The sequence below is a fragment of the Bactrocera oleae genome, chromosome 4, assembly GCF_042242935.1.
Source record: "Bactrocera oleae isolate idBacOlea1 chromosome 4, idBacOlea1, whole genome shotgun sequence".
NCBI classification, from domain to species: Eukaryota; Metazoa; Arthropoda; class Insecta; order Diptera; family Tephritidae; genus Bactrocera; species Bactrocera oleae.
Window position 1 is genome coordinate 60,810,858 of NC_091538.1, and position 16,361 is coordinate 60,827,218.

A 16,361-nucleotide genomic window follows, 5' to 3' on the forward strand; every position below is an offset into this window, starting at 1 on the left:
TTAATTTTGAATTATTTTCGATTTCATTAAATTTACAATCAATAATCCGCCATTCCGTATGCAAAATGTGGTATTTTTTAAAGACAAAGAGCTACAACAACAACACATACTTACATATAGTATTGAAAAAAAATAAAAGCAAGACATAATGTATTATATTGATTTGAGGTGGAGAGGATGTTGCGCTGTAGCGGGTGCTTAAAAGCTTAACTGTCAGTACACAAATCACCCAATCGAATGAATTGTTGTTTTATGCAGTGGAATGCCTGGATCGCTGACCATAATGACTGAGGCACTAAGTAATTTTAAATCACTCGATTTCAATGGAAAAACAAATTTAAGAAAGTATTAATAAATTATAATAAGAAGTAAATAAGAAAATTTAATAAAAAACTAAATGGTGGTGAAAGCAAATGGCGGCAGAAAGTTGGGTAGGCAAGATGGCCGGGCATCTTATTGGTTGGTTGGTGGCATAAATTAAGCAGACAGTCGTATGAAATAAAGATTTTATCGAAGACACCTAAAATACTGATAGTAAAAAAATCTATTGAAAAAAAAATTTTACAAATATAGACAAAACAAAAATCTTAAAAAAACCTTAATAAAAGAATCTTTAAAATGAAAAATGAAAAAAAATATAACATAAAAAAAAAATTCTAAAAAAATGTTTTTCAAAAATATTTAAAAAAATATATGTATGTATTTCTATAAAATGCTTTTTGATTATCAATCTATTTAATATTTTTAAAAAATATTTATAAAAAACACTATTAAAGATATAGAGGTTCCAAATTCAAGTGGTCCATAAAAGGTTTTATAAATTTTTTGATTATCAATATATTTAAGAGGCATTGATATAAAAATTTATATTCTTAAATCCTAAGTGAATTGTTTTGAACGATTTTGGTACTCTAACCTTACTTCTCTGGGCAAAAACCAGGCAGATTTGTGATAAACCTTGATTTGAGCAAAACATTGGCGGCTTTAGAAGAGATTTAGCACAACAATTACAATTATAGATCTTTACTAATATATACGAATATATAAATAAAATCTGGTTTGAAATTTTTTCCAAATTGTTGAATATTTTTGATTACAAGAATTGCAGCCGATTAAGTAGACTTAAAAACAGTTAAGTTTCTGCTATACATTTTTAATTTTCCTATTATTCTTCATACAACTCCCAATTACCATATATAAGCTGCGGTGCTGATTTAATGCGTCAAAATTGATGGCTTTAAAAAAAAGTTTAGGCGTTTTATGGGAAAAATTAGATTTTAGATTTGTAGAGAGTGTGCAACTTGAAGCATCTAAACATCAAAATCACACTATATTGTAGCGCACTTTTGGGCGCATATTGCATTAAGGATTTTCTAAACGCGTAGTATACATTTAGGATGCACGATCACAACAAATATTAGCTGCATATTTTCAATAAACACTGTAACCCGCTTACACCCACGACAGTGCCAAACAAAAGCAACAACAAAAAGAACCAGATTCAAAGTCATTCAACTGCTTAAGTAAGTGAGCTTACTTCAGCCAGCCCAACCCGCCAAGTCCAACGGCCTTATTCGCATACGCCGCTTAATGGATAAAATATGAAAAGCATCAAAATTATTGAATGCGAGAATTTATGGGTGATGTATTTTTCTCTGCTCAAATAATTGAATGCCATTGTACGCCGAAAACCAAAAATTTACATGCCATCAAATGCATGTGTGTGTATATACATATATATATATATATATATATACATACATGTATGTATAGATTCAGATAGTAACATATGTATATGTGTTTGTAGCGGGATTTATGTACTCGCATATGGTTTATAATGACATGCATTATTTGTTTTGAATTATTTTATTATTTTCAAGTGTTCTATTTTGGCTTTTTATATCATCACTTACGACGAAGTGGTCATAGTGTGCGTATGTATATGTACATATGTATTTAGGTGTGTGCTGTAATGTTTTCTTTATGAATTTTTTTTATTTTTGACTTGTTTCTGCTTCAATGAAAATATTCTACCGAAAGCTTTCACTTAATGGAAGCTGTTAAAAAATGGTCAAGCAACACATTTAAGTATAAAATACATTTCTATTCGTTGATATAAACAAAATGGCCGCTTTCTCAAAATTAATTCAGCCATATATAAGCACATTTAAATAGACTCAAGCGCTTTTATTCCTACATATGTATGTATGTATGCTTGTGTGGCTACTAATAATAAATACGAATAAATACGCGTAAGTAAACTCAATCGTCTAAACAAACTAACCAATCAGCTGCGAGTGTTTTTCGAAAAGCACTTAGAACGTTTCTAATGAACTGGTCGCGATTTGTTGTTTTATTTATGAGATCTTTTTTGTGCGATTGTTTAGTTGTAGAGCGATGGTGGCATTTAATTGGTGATCAAATGTGAGGTTTAGTATACACAAGTAGATATGTAAATGTTATAAAAACTGACATGTGGTTAGAATTTTTCATCTATATACTTTTTTTTTAACCCAAATGCATTTTGTGCAATTAAACTGACATATGAATTTGTAAGAAGTAAATTTAAAAAATGTTTATAATTTTTTTCTTATTAAAGCTGTCACTTGTTTATTATTATTTATTTTTAATTTCTATTGAATCATTTTTCTTCATGCGCCATTGTAAAGCTTGTGCTTTTATTCTTTATCCTACTTTTTCTTTATTTTTATTTTTTTACTTTCGAGTTCATTGAATTTTTCAGACTATATAATTAATAAAATTTTATGGTTTGACGGTTTTTGAATTTATAAGTGGGATCATGTAGGTATTTATAAACTTTATTTAAGTACGCTTAAATGCCTCTACGGCTTGTACACAGCAATGAATCGCAAATCTTTTTGAGATCGATGATTCTTTAATTTAATTTAAGGCAATTTTTATTCGAATCAACTGTCAGTCGGGAGTTGTTGATCCACTGTTCCTGGTTATTATTATTTTTACACTTTTTTGTAGATTTAAGTTAAAAACTCAACTTAAATATGTCAAAATATGATATCCAGAATTAATTGAAATTTTTACACTTTACTAAGCTGAAATAATTCGCAAACGTTTTTTAACTTTTTGCAACTTACCATATTGAGCTAAAATCTGTAAGAATATTTTTTAGCCCCTATCGTCTCATACTCTTAGAGATAATTTCAATTAAAATAGTATGGTGTGATTTTTAATATTCAAAATATAACCATATATATACATAAAAAATTCAAAATTTAATGAAATGGAGTTAAGCTACTATGCAAAAAACTTACTAACCGTACCATTCCGATAGTCTCGAAGGTCTTAATAGGCGTTTAAATGGCTCTCTGAACGATATGACTCACAATAACTGCCGAACATTAATCGTGTCTGTTTTGTAATGAGAACGTAGGCATTATAATTTTGAATACTGAACTTGTATAAAATATTATTTTCATAATTTCTTATGATATAAATATAACTTTTAGATATTTCCCTAAAAACTGCACCTAAATTCAACTCACTTACTAATTTTTTCTTCTTCTTCTTTTCCAGGTTAATAAACAATATACAGCCACCGATTTGGAGGCTTTTATGAAACTCGCCGTCAATTGGCAGAATAGCAATCACAATTTGCTGGAAGGAGTTGATATAAAAGGAGGTAAGTGAACATCAAACGATGATTTTAGACGTCTATAAAATCAGCCTGTGAAAAAATAAAATAGCAACCAAGTTATTTCCCAATTAATAAAAGAGCTTTCAAGTCATGAAATAAAAATTAAATTTAAACTGACAAAATTTACATATTTGCCTTATTATTGTTCGCTTCTAATATTATAAGTTGTAACCAGATCTAATACGAGTAACGGTACGGGTCTATAAAAAGGATATGGGCTACTTTTGCTTGGTCTTACCCTACCATCAATGTATATTAATATATTTTTTCAACTTCGGCTATGTTAAGATGCCAACAAACATCGATGTCAAATACAATTTTTCGTCGTTTGGGTTAACCACAAAAAAAAAAAATAAGCCTTTCTGATATATTATATAAGCCTCGGCTGAGATGGCCTAAAGTGCCTGCAACGATTTTTGATTTTTTGTTGAACAGTTTTGTCGTCAGATCCATAAACCCACACGCCTCGTCTCCAGTAATAATATGTTTTATGAATGTGGGGTTCTTAGCTCAGTTGTGAGGCATCTCTTTTGCGACCTCTACTCATCTTCGTTTTTGCAAAAGTTTCAGAACTTTTGGTTCGAGTTCAGCATTGTGTATGAAGCGCAACATTAACTGAAATATGTTGAATCGGTCCATAAAATATGTTGAGATCCTCTGCTATCTCCCCGATGCCAACACAACGATTTTCAAGGACCGTTTCTTTAACTTTTTCGATGTGATCGTAATTAACAGATATTGATAGACGACTCGATTGGACCAGTTATCGATAACTTCACAACCTTAACTGAATACTTTGTGCCACTCAAACACTTATGTTCGTGATAAATTAGACTTTCCAAAACACTTCTGCAACATCTTCAATGATTCCGTAGCCGTGATTCCATTGAAAACATAAAATTTCAAGCTCGTTGTTAAAATTTTTTAAATGGTGAAAATATTCAGACATATGAAGATCAAGTTTGCATGGGCATAAGGAAAGATTAAGCCAGTCTAACACATTTTTTTTGTCAGTCCGGGTCATTTTTGATCGTATGGTACAATTAGATACATTGATTCATTTAAGGGATTGTCAAAATATTAACTTTTGAATGATATCTTTGAATACATTACCTAATCTTTATATGACACCTTAAATATTTTACATGAACGACGTAATATGTAGGTATGTTTTGCACGTACGTTATTGATAACCATTCTATGTATCTGCATTTACTAAAATTTATATAATATATTCCCCCCCTTCAACAGAAATGCAACAGTACATGAACAGTCCAGCCATGAATATGTATAAAAAGCGTGAACGCACTCAGAATTGGAATCACCAAGAGAAGAAATTTCTACTGGACTTGTGTCGTAAGGATATGCGCATTATTGAAAATAAAAGACTCGATGCGGGACTGACGGCGGTAAAGAATAAAGCCTGGAAGATTATACATCAGAAATTCTCAAGTCAATTCGGAACAGATCGAACGTGTAATCGTTTAAAGGAGCAATGGCGACGCATGAAAGGTGAGTTGGAGGAATAAATTAAATTTCGTGATGTTGATCAGCATTAATGTGCTCTTTGTTCTACTGCTGGTTTGGCCTAAGGAGAAAGTATGGCAACTGAAAATATAGAAAAGACTGAAGAGCTTTAAAAGTTTTAGCATTATTCAAATAATAAACTATTTGTAAAAACTGCAGTGGATTTACAGAAATATAAAAATTTTATATTTCTATTTCGGACTTACTACTTTGTGTAATCCAATCCGTCTGACTTATTGAAATACATCGTATTAGCATTTGCATTATCTTGACTCTATTTTATTTTATGTGATTCGATTAACGTTTCTGGCGGCATTTTAATTTGAATCTTTTTTTCTGGCTTGCAGCCTGTACGCGTAACGAAATATTGGACTACAATAATCGCTTGGCCAGATTTGGTGCTGAGGTTGCCGATCGCAAAAAGCCATCACCGTTCACATTCGAAGTGTGGGAATTCATGCAAGAAGCTAAGAAAGCTTGCAAATCTGAAGCTTTAGATGGAATTGACTACTCCAAGATACCGTTGGCGCTCGAAGAGGACTATGAGTATCGCGAGGATGAACAGAATGGCGAGGATGATCACGATATGGATGAGTAAGTAGAAAATTGAATACACTTTATGTTGAAGAAAATATAGAAAAATATGAATTCTCGATATAAGTTCTAATTCTTTATTTCACTTCGCAAACAAACTACTCTTTATTTCTTTGTTTACAGCAGTCGCACACCACCACAGGAGCTCTGCGATGTCGATATCAAGGAGGAGACCAATGAGACCTTCAACGACACAAACACACATAATGATTCAATGGCGCACGGTGAGCGTTTATCGTCTTCCTCGCCGAACCTCAGCCGCTTGGGTGCACACCACGACCTCGAACGCGTTAGCCTACATAGTCCAGCCGGCAATATGGCGACGGCCAGCGAACTCGCCAACTCCAGCTATCTGTCACAGAATGGCGTTAGCGGTGGCACCGCGGTCGTTGGCAGTGCCGGCGATATGGGCGCCTTTCAGCCCGCCTTCAACATGAGCAACATCTCCGCTACATTGGAAGCCTTGAATGCGTTGCGTACCGGACAATTCCCCTCAGCCGCTGCTGCTGCTGCCGCTGCCTTACAGAATAACTTCGCCGCCGCTGCTGTGCAACAACAGCACCAACAACATAATCAGCAACAGCAACAACAACAAATGTCGCCTGGTGATGATCAGCCATTGGTGAAGCGTCCACGCAGCTCGAGTGGTAGCGCTAACGGTGAAGAGGTCTTACATGATTTATCCATGAATGGCGCTGCCGCCGCTGCCAATACCTCAACAGTTAACACAGCCAACGCGCCCATCGGCGCCAGCAATGGTGGTGGCATGAGCGCGTTGGGCGCATCCGCTAGCAGCACGCCAGAGATGCGTGCTTTCATGGAGATGCAGAGCAAAGAACACCTGATGCGTATGAAGATACTCGAAGTACAGTTGCAGGCGGCCAAATATAATCGCGATCTGGTCGAAATCAATAAGACATTGGCGCTGCAGAAGTTGCAGGAGTTGGCCAGCAAGCGCTTGACCAGCTAAGCTAGGCACGTGTGAAGAATGGAAGGTGGGAATTGTTGGGTAACAAAGTATTTAACGGTAGTTTTTATAAGAAATGTTTGCGTGGAAAGGCAGCTGTATTTTGCGTACGTGTGGATAAGCTGGCGGCAGTTCGGTAAAGCGCTAACGCACAATTGCGTAAAAACGACAGTTTACTTTTTTGTTTATTGAATCAGTTAAAAAATAAAATAATTATAGTAGTTCGTAATACGTTTATGTATTTTTTTTTAATGGAAATAACATTCCCGTTAAAACCTAATTTACTGTTACATCCTAGAAATAGTTGCTCTTTCGATTGTTACTGTGTTGCGTGTCACAAATTTTGTAGAAAAACAATGAAATATATCATAACAGAAATTATTAAAATAAAAATGTGAAAACTGAGTTATTTTCTTTTTTGTATTTTCTGCCATAACAGTATTTGAAAATAACAGTAGAACACAGTAAATAAAAGTATTACACGAAGCACAAATGAGGAATCATTTGAATTCACAAGCAATAGTTAGTTAACGAAATAGCCCTACCTCAGTGGTCTAAACCAAGCTACAACAAAAACAAAACGAAAACAAAACGTTTGAAAACAATTAACAATAAGCTACGATCGTCCAAAATCATTAAAAAACGAAGTAACAGTTTTATTTCTAACAACAAAAATGCAATACAAACTGTTATTGTTGCATACTTTTGCGCGCGCAGTTATATACTTACTTCTTTCACAGCTTTTATAGTATACCTAGCGCTGTTACACTCTATTATATGCTGCACAAATTTATTTTATTTTTATATTTTACTTTTATGTAGTTGTAAAAGAGTTGGCTTCGAAGCACAGAAATACATGCAGACACTTACAGTAGCTGCGCTTAAAAAGCTCTTGGTTTTCAAAAGCTACTTACGGCGCGTTAAAGCCGTGGCTTGTAAATTATGACAAAAGCACGAAGAAGTTCCAAAATAAAAAACATAATGTTAAAAATGTTAAATATAAAATTTTTTGTTTAAAAAATTATGTATTTGCGCTAAAGCTAATGGACACTTTTTATTTAGTCACAATTTAGAGCTGATATTGCAGAGAAATATAAAAAATTCTCAACTAATTAGCACAAATTTAATGTTAAAACCGTTATAATATTTTTGAAAAAGGAATTTTTAATTAATTTAACACAATCTGAAAGCTCTAAAAGGTGCCAAATAAAAATTTCTATAATATTTAAGAAAGTTTGTAAGCTCCAAAAAGCTTTTCCTGCTATTAAAGTATTAAGAAGTTTTACGAAATGCAACAGTGTGTTATAACAGCACAACATTAATGAAATTAAGAGTTTGAAAATATTTGTATATAGATAAAAAAAAAAAAAAATATTTTTGTACCTATAAAGATATATAATAAAAATTGTAGTTTAGAAAAACGCATTGGAAAAAAATTATAAGTAACATTGAAAGGAAATGAATAATACTATTTAATAAGCACAAACAGTGAATGCAAAAAAAATGTTATATACAATTTGTTACAAGGCACTTATCAAGAGACTAAATATAAATAATAAAATAAAATTATACGAAAAATAAATAAAACGAAAAATTATAAATTAAAAATGTTTAAATAAAATAAAAAAATTTTAGAAGAAAATAAAATTATATAATAAAAAAAATTAAAATAGAAAATGATTATATTACAATAGATATAAAAAATATATATTAATAAAATAAAAACATTAAAGACGATAAAAATAAAAATTTTAAAAGAAAATAAATCCTGATAAAATTAAATTAAATGAATAAATTAAATAAATAAAAGTAAAAACAAAAAAAAAATTATTTAAAAAAACTTACTTACTTAAAAAAATATATTAAATTAAATGATTATATTAAAAAATAAAATAAAGTAAAATAAAAAATAATAATTTACTTAAATAAAAAAGATACTAAAATAAATTAAATCTGATTAAATATTAAAAAACAAAATTAAAATAAATTAAAAATTATACAATTAAAACTATTAAATAAAATAAAAAGATTTAAAAAGAAAATGAAATAAAAAGTATAATCAAAAAATTAAAATAGTAGAAACTTATTAAATTAAATTTTGAAAAAAATATATATTTTAATTAAATAAAAACACTAAAGAAGATACAAATAAATAAAAATTTAAAAAGAAAATCAAAGATGATAAAATGAAATCAAATAAAAAAATTAAATAAATAAAACTACAAAAAAAAATTTTAAAATAAACTCAAAAAAATTAAATTAAATTATATGATACAATATTAAAAAATAAAATAAAATAAAAAGTAATATTTACAGAAATCAAAAAAGATACTAAAATTAATTAAAAGGAAAAAATGATCAAAAAACTAAAAAATAAATTTAACTTAACTAAAGATTCAAAAGAAATTAAAATAAAAAAATTATATAAAAGCAAAACATAAATTAAATTTAAAAAAAATTATTTTAATGAAATAAATAAATTAGAGAAGATACAAATAAAATAAAATTTAAAATTTAAGAAGTAAATAATATATATGAAAATAAAAAGTTAAGCAAATAACATTAAAAAAAGTATATAGATAAAAAAAAATTTAATGAAATAATACAATATTAAAAAATAAAATCAAATAGAAAATAATATGTTCGTAAAATAAAAACAGATAATAAAATAACTAAATAAAAATAAAAATAAAAAACAAAATAAAAAAATTAAAAATAAAGAAAACAGTAATATAATAAAAAAATAAAAATAACATTAACAAAAAAAATTAATAAGAAGAAAATAAAATAATATCAAATAAATAAAATAAAAAATGTTTATATATATAAAAAAATTGAAATTGATTATGACAAAATCAAATTAAAATAAAAAACTGAGTCAATACATACATTTTTTATACCTTATAATGATTAAAAAATTAGAACAAAACTTTATTTTTATTATATGCAAATATTATAATTCAAATATTAAGAAGCAATAAAAAGGCACAAACTATTGATTTGAGTATTGTGGACATTTTGCTTAAGTATTAAGTATTTAATTGCTTTTCTAACATTAAGATTTAATTAACTTAAAATAACAAACTTACTTATATTATATTAATAATTACAACACAAGCTTTTATTTTTAAGAAAAACATAATAATTGTGAGTGCGCCTGGCACTCAATTAAAATCTTTTTTTTTTGATATACCTATTAACTATTGTTTAACACCTGCTTTGGCTATTAGTTGTTTACTAATTCTTTTTCTTATTATTTGTTAATTGTAGAATTATAAATCTTTATTTGTTTAATTTTTGAAATTATTTTATTTATTTTAGTTAAATTAAGTTTGAGTTCTGTGAATAAAAATAATTAATATTTTTTATTAGATTTATTATTTTACTACTTGTAGTTTACAATTGAATTATTACAAATCTCGTTTTGCCATTGTAAAGGAATAAAAACAAAAATTGCTTGCATCGAAAAATATTTAAAAAAGAATTCTGTAAAAAAAGTTCAAGAAGTTATGTAAAGAAATTGAAATACTTAAAAAAGAATATCGTTTCATAGAGTGCAGTAGACTGTAAATAATAATGTACACATGCATAAAAATGAGAACTTGTTACAATAATAAATTTAATAATAGTTAAGAATTATAGTTAAAAAAAAAGAAACGAAATATATATATATACATATACATAAATATATTTGTATAGTGTAATATTTAGTACTTATGTTCAACCACTTAACACATATTATATAACGTATGGCTAAGTATATAAATACTTTTGAACAAAACCTAGTTATACATGCGTACATACTATACACACAAACATATATCACAAATAAAATCAGATTTTATTAAATACAAGAAACAAATGAAAAGTTTTCATTTTAAAAAATACGCCTTTTTACTATTTTTATGTTTGGTAACGGGGCCACCAAATATGAAATACTGGATGAGGCATCGATAGTGAGGCCACAAAGTCTACTAAAGTTCGCGTCAAGCGCAAGCATCCTAAATGATGACTACTCCTCATGAACCTCGTTACACAACTTCATCTGGTATTGCAAAGGACCAAAACTGCGTGGCTTAGTTGCCTACCAGACTAACCTAACCTAACTTACTATATTGGTGCTGGTCAAAATATACCTCTTTTTGTATATATAATAACAAAAACGTTTGTTCTTCTTACAATTAGTCTTGGATCCGTAGACTGGTAAGGATTATCGCTTGCATCCTTTTGTGCTGGCTCATACAGACAATGACGAGGAACTCTTATGTCTACATGATGGAGTCTCAATTTCCCCGACTGTTTTCGAGACGTTTCTCTGAGTGGCTTATTTGTACAAGTATTATATATAGGATTTTTATCCGGCCAAGCACTGTCAACTAGGAAGCATTCTTCAAAATTATTTCAGAAATGTTTTGTAATGTTTCGCAGATTACTCGATAAGGATATGGAATGATACTATCGGTCAGACAATCATGTATATTCTAACATTACTTGGTTACTGTCAAAGATTTACCTGCCCGATACTTCCATATCTCAACTCTTTGCTTTGAAGATGACACATAGTTAAAGTCATCTAAGGTTAATTATACCATGTGTTTGACATACTTACTTTGAGTAAACTATTATTTGAGAAGTTCTTCACGTCTCCAGAATATTTGCCTACGCTAATATATTCTTCAGTATCATAGATAACATCACAGATAATATCATAGATAAGATATGGTTTTCCCTCGACTAGAGAAAGTTGGGAAACATGCCGTTAGGGGTTAAAGTTCGCAATGTCTTCCGAACTTGATGGAAAGCGTTTCCGAGTGTTTCTGGAAAAAGTGTACCCTGCACCGAATACGGAATACGGAAGACACTGGAATGCTTTAGCCCCAGAGACTTCTCCTATTTACCCCTCACGCTTTATTTTATTGAGTAGTATGTACATCAATATCCTGAGTGCCGTGGACTTACTTGGCCGTGAAGAAATTTTCAGCTGTATTCATGTTATTCGAACAGCTAAATGCCGTCAAATGAAAGTGTTGTTGAATAGAAAAAGAAGTACATTTTTAATCCCTATACAAAGACGGAACATTACCGCTTGATCGTTACAAGTACAACAACTTTTTCTACTTTTCACATAAAAATTTGGTGGCAAAAACTTTTGTTTTCAAATTTCGCGCCATTTTTTAAATTAACCGGTTTCACATTTTTAGTTACGACGATTTCAATTGCATCATTATTCTTTTTTCGTCTTTTCTCTTTTTATGGTTTTCGAAATTTGTACGGCTTTTTCAAGAGCCTGGATACTTTCATCAAGCGTACCCTCCACTTCCAGCATTTTTTTACGCATTAAACGCAGCTTTTCTCTTTGCTAAGGAGAAATCAAATGGATTAAACGAAGGAGAGGTTATTCCAAAATAATATATGTGGGTTTACGGGGTTAAGTGTGTTCATACCTCTTTCAAGAAGTAAATGTTTTCTTCTGCTTTGCCTTTTTCTTCGAAGTTTGTAAACATTCTGAAAATTAAAGTAATTGTAAAAATATTGCAAAAAATTTCATATTTTTTTAAGTTCACCGAATCGTTTCCAACATGACAATTCTGCTTCTAACATTCCAAACTCGGCAGCATGGGAGCAGCATCATTTTTGGAACGAATTTAATTTTGCCTGAAAAATTTCCAAATCAATAAGATTTTATTTAAAAAGTTTACGAACAATTTTTTTCTTAAAAATTTTGGTGTTTGTTTACTAAAAGTTTTTCTCTCACAAAAAGTCAAAATACTTCAAATTTTGCCAAAGGGTTCCCAACGTACTAAGAAAGGCTTATGAGCTTAGCAATGGCTTTGTCTAAATGTATGCTGTTAGTATGGATTCTTTGGTACATGCGTATTCAGTTAAACGTGTGACTGATCATTTGGCTAAGGAAACGGCGCTCACAGAAAGAATTCGGGGGGTTTCTCGATCAAGATAATTATGGGCAGGTAATTTGATCAGACCACCACTAGCCACAACAATGTGAGGCGGACTATTACAAGTGCCCATAATTTTGTTGGGGGCTTTGTGGTGGGGCCCCGTGCGGAATGTCGAATTGTCTAACTGTTTCGCTAGCTCCATCCCCTTATGATCGTTTGACAGACAGGAATGACAAAGATAACTGCACGTTAAAGTCACCAAGTACCAAACGGTTCTCACCAAGAAATGTTGTTAGGGTGACAACCTGTTGGGTAACATGTAAATGGGTGGATGTACATATATATAATAATATCTCGACATCGCCTAACCCGATTTTGCTCTGGAGTCCGTTACAGTTGAATTGTAGAAGTTTTATGTGACGCGGGAAAGTAGTTGTGACCCGAAAGTGGAGTAATGGTGTATAATTGGAGGTTTTTGCGGCTGCAGAACCCACAGAATCGGTTGTCGCACAGTCGTGTTGTTCTGCGATGTCTTTGTAAGTACTTGCGTGGGCAGACTACTGCATTAAGGGGAAGCGTAGGACACACTTCCATTCACGACAGAGCAGACTGTGCGAGGGGCCGGGATGATGAAGGTTGTGGATGGGACTAATAAGACTGGGAGACATGCTGCCTACTTGAGTTCTTTGAGACCGTTGCGATCAGTTGGTTGCCTCTCGGCTAGAGTGGCGGAACAGTGCGAGAACTAGCCTTAAGGCCTCAGCAGGTCTATAGATGTCTCCATCCAGTGTGGAATTTCGATCAAGCGTATATGCAACAGAAAAGTTACTCCGGCTCCGTATTAGGCTCAGTGCGGATCAGGCAGATATAGAGCAGCCTAGGCAGGGATTTACGCCAGTGATGGCAATATTTATTTTTTACTTACCGTTCCAAACAGGGTTATATCCTCTAAATAACAGCTCTGGGCCGTATAAAATCCAGGTCTGTTCCGGTAACGTAGAACCGGGTGTTGTGGGAATTGTACGGATATTAATACATTTTGGTTACGAAGCCCCAAATGACTTGTGAACATTTTCCCGAGTGATATTTTCCTCCTTGACGGGATAAAATGTTGGTACCGATGATAGGGTCCGTTGACAGGACTCCGGTAGGACCTCTCCCATATAGTGTAGTGTATTATGGTGGTATAATAACAACAACCTATACATCATCGTAAGTATTCTTAAATAGTTATGCGCAAATGTTTGTTAATTAAGTGAAGAATGTGAAGAACTAAAAAGAAAAATATAAAATAAAATAAAAAAATCAACGAAAACCACATATTTTATCAACTGAACACGTATTTACTTTGAACTTGGGATTTCCAAGACCGAAATCCCCTTTTCTTATCAGCATTGATGTTATAGTCAAAAGCATGCATTTACACTTGTTTATAAGTATATATGTATGTGCTTCTGTATGCGGTAAATCCGAGCACACACATACCCCTGCAGCATAAAGATGCTTGGCTCAGTATAAAAGCGCGTGCAAATAGCAATCACCTAAAACAAAAGTATCTTAGCTTCGAAATAGAAGACACGCTCATAGAACCGTTAAAACACAACGCAATATATATACAAAATGAGATTTTTTGTGCTCTTTGGTTTACTGTTAATAATTGCCGGCATATTTAATGGCGCTAGAGCCTCACGAGACGCACGGTCAGTACGTTCAGGCATAAGACTACCACCAGTGAAGATGGACCGACCAATTATTTACGACGCACCCATCAGAAATGGCAAACCGAAAACTATGGTTGCTTAAAAATGTAGTTAACAACGTTTAAAAATATATAAATAAATAAACACTCCTGAGTTTCAAATTAAAAGGTTTAATATTTTTATTGCATTTGCTCAATTTTATTTATATTTCCATTGTGTAAATCGTTCAAAATGTTGAATACTGCAAAATGTTGAATAGCTTTGTAGACGTTGAAAACATAACAAAAATAAAGTATATAAAAAGTGCAAAATAATCGGATATTGTTTGTTTTTTTTTGGTCTTATACTAAAATTTCGAAAGCTCTTTTAAAAAATTTGCTGCGGCCGTTTAGTGATGTTATAGCTTCTGGCTTCTTGTGTTCACTTCTGAACGTTCTCGAGGAAGGTCTTATGGCGTTGGACAGCTTCTTCGTGTTCCTTGATCTGTTGAGCATGGAATTCAGCTTGGTGGATTTGATCGTTTTTCAAACGGTCGAGTTGTTCCTTTTGCTAAAATGGATAACATAAAACCATTAAACAATTTATTATGCTAAATATAGAATTAACACAAATGCAACAAGAAAAACAAAAGCAAAAAAAAATACTAAACTAAAATACTATAACACGATATACCCAAAACAAAAAATGTATATATATATATATATATTTATATGTATGTCGCTAAAAAATATACACCGTAATTAATGTGTGTTTTCATATATAGTATACAATGTGCATATGTGATCTCCGACACATAAATTTAGATATGTCGTCAAGTCACAGTCAGCTGTGTTTTGGTAAAAGAAATAGACGAGCCTCTTCTTGGCCTAAATAAATCACATGCGTCACACAACAAATTAATGTATGTATATGTACCTTCTTGTAGAAGTATTCTTCTTCACGCGCCGCTTCCATTTTGCCGAAAGAACCACCAGCTTCGCGAATCGTGCCACCGCCGCCACCACCTTTGCCAGCACCGCTACCCAAATCGCCAATTTGGCTGTCGCTCATCTTGGCAAATCTGCAATAAACAAAGAAAGCATTTAAATTTTGCTTTTTGTATAAACAGTAAATATGTACATATATCTTAATAATAAACAGGTACAAAAGGCAAAAACAACATATCGTCACCTAGAACGCAATTTTCGAAATTTAGTTTTTTATTTACCAATTTATCACCAAAATTTTAATTTCAATACGAGTAGTTTTTATTTTATATAGTTTTTTCATTTTCCTCAAAACTTATAAAAGGTGATGTTAAATTATATTGAATTTTAGATGATGATATACTACTACATATAGTTATATGCTGCCTTGTTAAAGAGCACTAAATTTGGTTTAGTGATTGGCTAATATTGCATAACGCAAGAGAATTTTTAAGAATTTCGCCGAAAGTAATACTTTTTGATCGCGAGAAAAGCAAACGAACCTTATCTTATCCTTCTTATCATATTTTCAACAAATTTATTTGTATTAAAACGCTGTGCTTTTGTAATACACGAAAATACTTAAATTACATATGCCGGCTGTAGTTTTTTAATGCCTCACTAAGGCAGGGAATACTTACTGCATTCCACTGGGGTAAAGGCGCGCTGCGCTACGACGTACTACGAACATTTTGTATAAAGTATTTTCTGTAAATAAAGAATAGAAAGTAATTAGAACAAATTGATAGCGGATTCAATATTTTAGATCTTTTCTACTATAAATAACTTAATGTTATAATTGCTAAAGTACTTTTTACTAATAAAAATTACTCTTTATATATTATTTATTACTCAGCAAAATGGTTCACAATTCTTACCAGTTGTCACTTTTGCAATAAAAAAAAACAATGTCAAACTCTTGGCCATCGGAGCTAAATGGAAACTGGGGGCTGGAATGCTGGATATTCCAGGCTTACTATTTTTGTTTCTCACACGACAGATGTCGCGGAGTGTATTAACAGCTGATAACGCTGT

At 31.5% G+C, this 16,361-nt stretch overlaps 2 protein-coding genes and 1 non-coding gene across 6 annotated transcripts in view; 1 reads left to right on the forward strand and 2 right to left on the reverse strand.

Annotated features, from left to right (window-relative positions):
- The window catches only part of apt (apontic), a 69,426-nt gene extending 61,056 nt beyond the window's left edge, over nt 1-8,370 (forward strand). Inside the window, exons 2-5 of one of the 2 annotated variants that reach the window (XM_070108131.1) lie at nt 3,553-3,658; nt 4,925-5,185; nt 5,548-5,794; nt 5,921-8,370. In XM_070108131.1, the coding sequence (XP_069964232.1) occupies nt 3,553-3,658; nt 4,925-5,185; nt 5,548-5,794; nt 5,921-6,764 (1,458 nt within the window). In that variant the 3' untranslated portion in view covers nt 6,765-8,370. Of the gene's footprint in view, nt 1-3,552; nt 3,659-4,924; nt 5,186-5,547; nt 5,795-5,917 lie in introns of both variants that reach the window. The other variant, XM_070108130.1, reaches the window with a different exon arrangement.
- A 3,418-nt stretch (nt 8,371-11,788) lies between these two features.
- LOC106624359 (uncharacterized) lies at nt 11,789-12,510 on the reverse strand. The gene is made up of 3 exons (XR_011396191.1): nt 12,326-12,510; nt 12,206-12,266; nt 11,789-12,120 (listed from the first exon to the last, which is right to left on the reverse strand). It is a non-coding gene; the product is annotated as an uncharacterized protein (transcript).
- A 2,005-nt stretch (nt 12,511-14,515) lies between these two features.
- LOC106624357 (ATPase inhibitor mai-1, mitochondrial) lies at nt 14,516-16,274 on the reverse strand. Of its 3 annotated transcripts, none has more exons than XM_014244080.3 (4): nt 16,205-16,274; nt 15,968-16,034; nt 15,277-15,421; nt 14,516-14,910 (listed from the first exon to the last, which is right to left on the reverse strand). In XM_014244080.3, the coding sequence occupies exons 1-4, from the start codon at nt 16,251-16,253 to the stop codon at nt 14,782-14,784; spliced, it is 390 nt and encodes a 129-aa protein (XP_014099555.2). In that variant the 5' UTR covers nt 16,254-16,274; the 3' UTR covers nt 14,516-14,781. The 3 variants fall into 3 exon arrangements, with proteins under 3 accessions (XP_014099555.2, XP_036234142.1, XP_036234141.1); XM_036378249.2 differs by having other exon boundaries at nt 16,179-16,245; XM_036378248.2 differs by having other exon boundaries at nt 16,158-16,234.
- Nucleotides 16,275-16,361: the final 87 nt, after the last annotated feature.

Bases quoted from the DNA above. Each gene is read 5' to 3' on its own strand.
- LOC106624357 (XM_014244080.3), bottom strand. From the start codon at position 16,253: ATGGCCAAGAGTTTGACATTGTTTTTTTTTATTGCAAAAGTGACAACT. The intron at 16,035-16,204 runs GTAAGAATTGTG...CTTTATTTACAG, and splicing joins TATTGCAAAAGTGACAACTG to AAAATACTTTATACAAAATG. The intron at 14,911-15,276 runs GTACATATACAT...TATCCATTTTAG, and splicing joins AAGAATACTTCTACAAGAAG to CAAAAGGAACAACTCGACCG.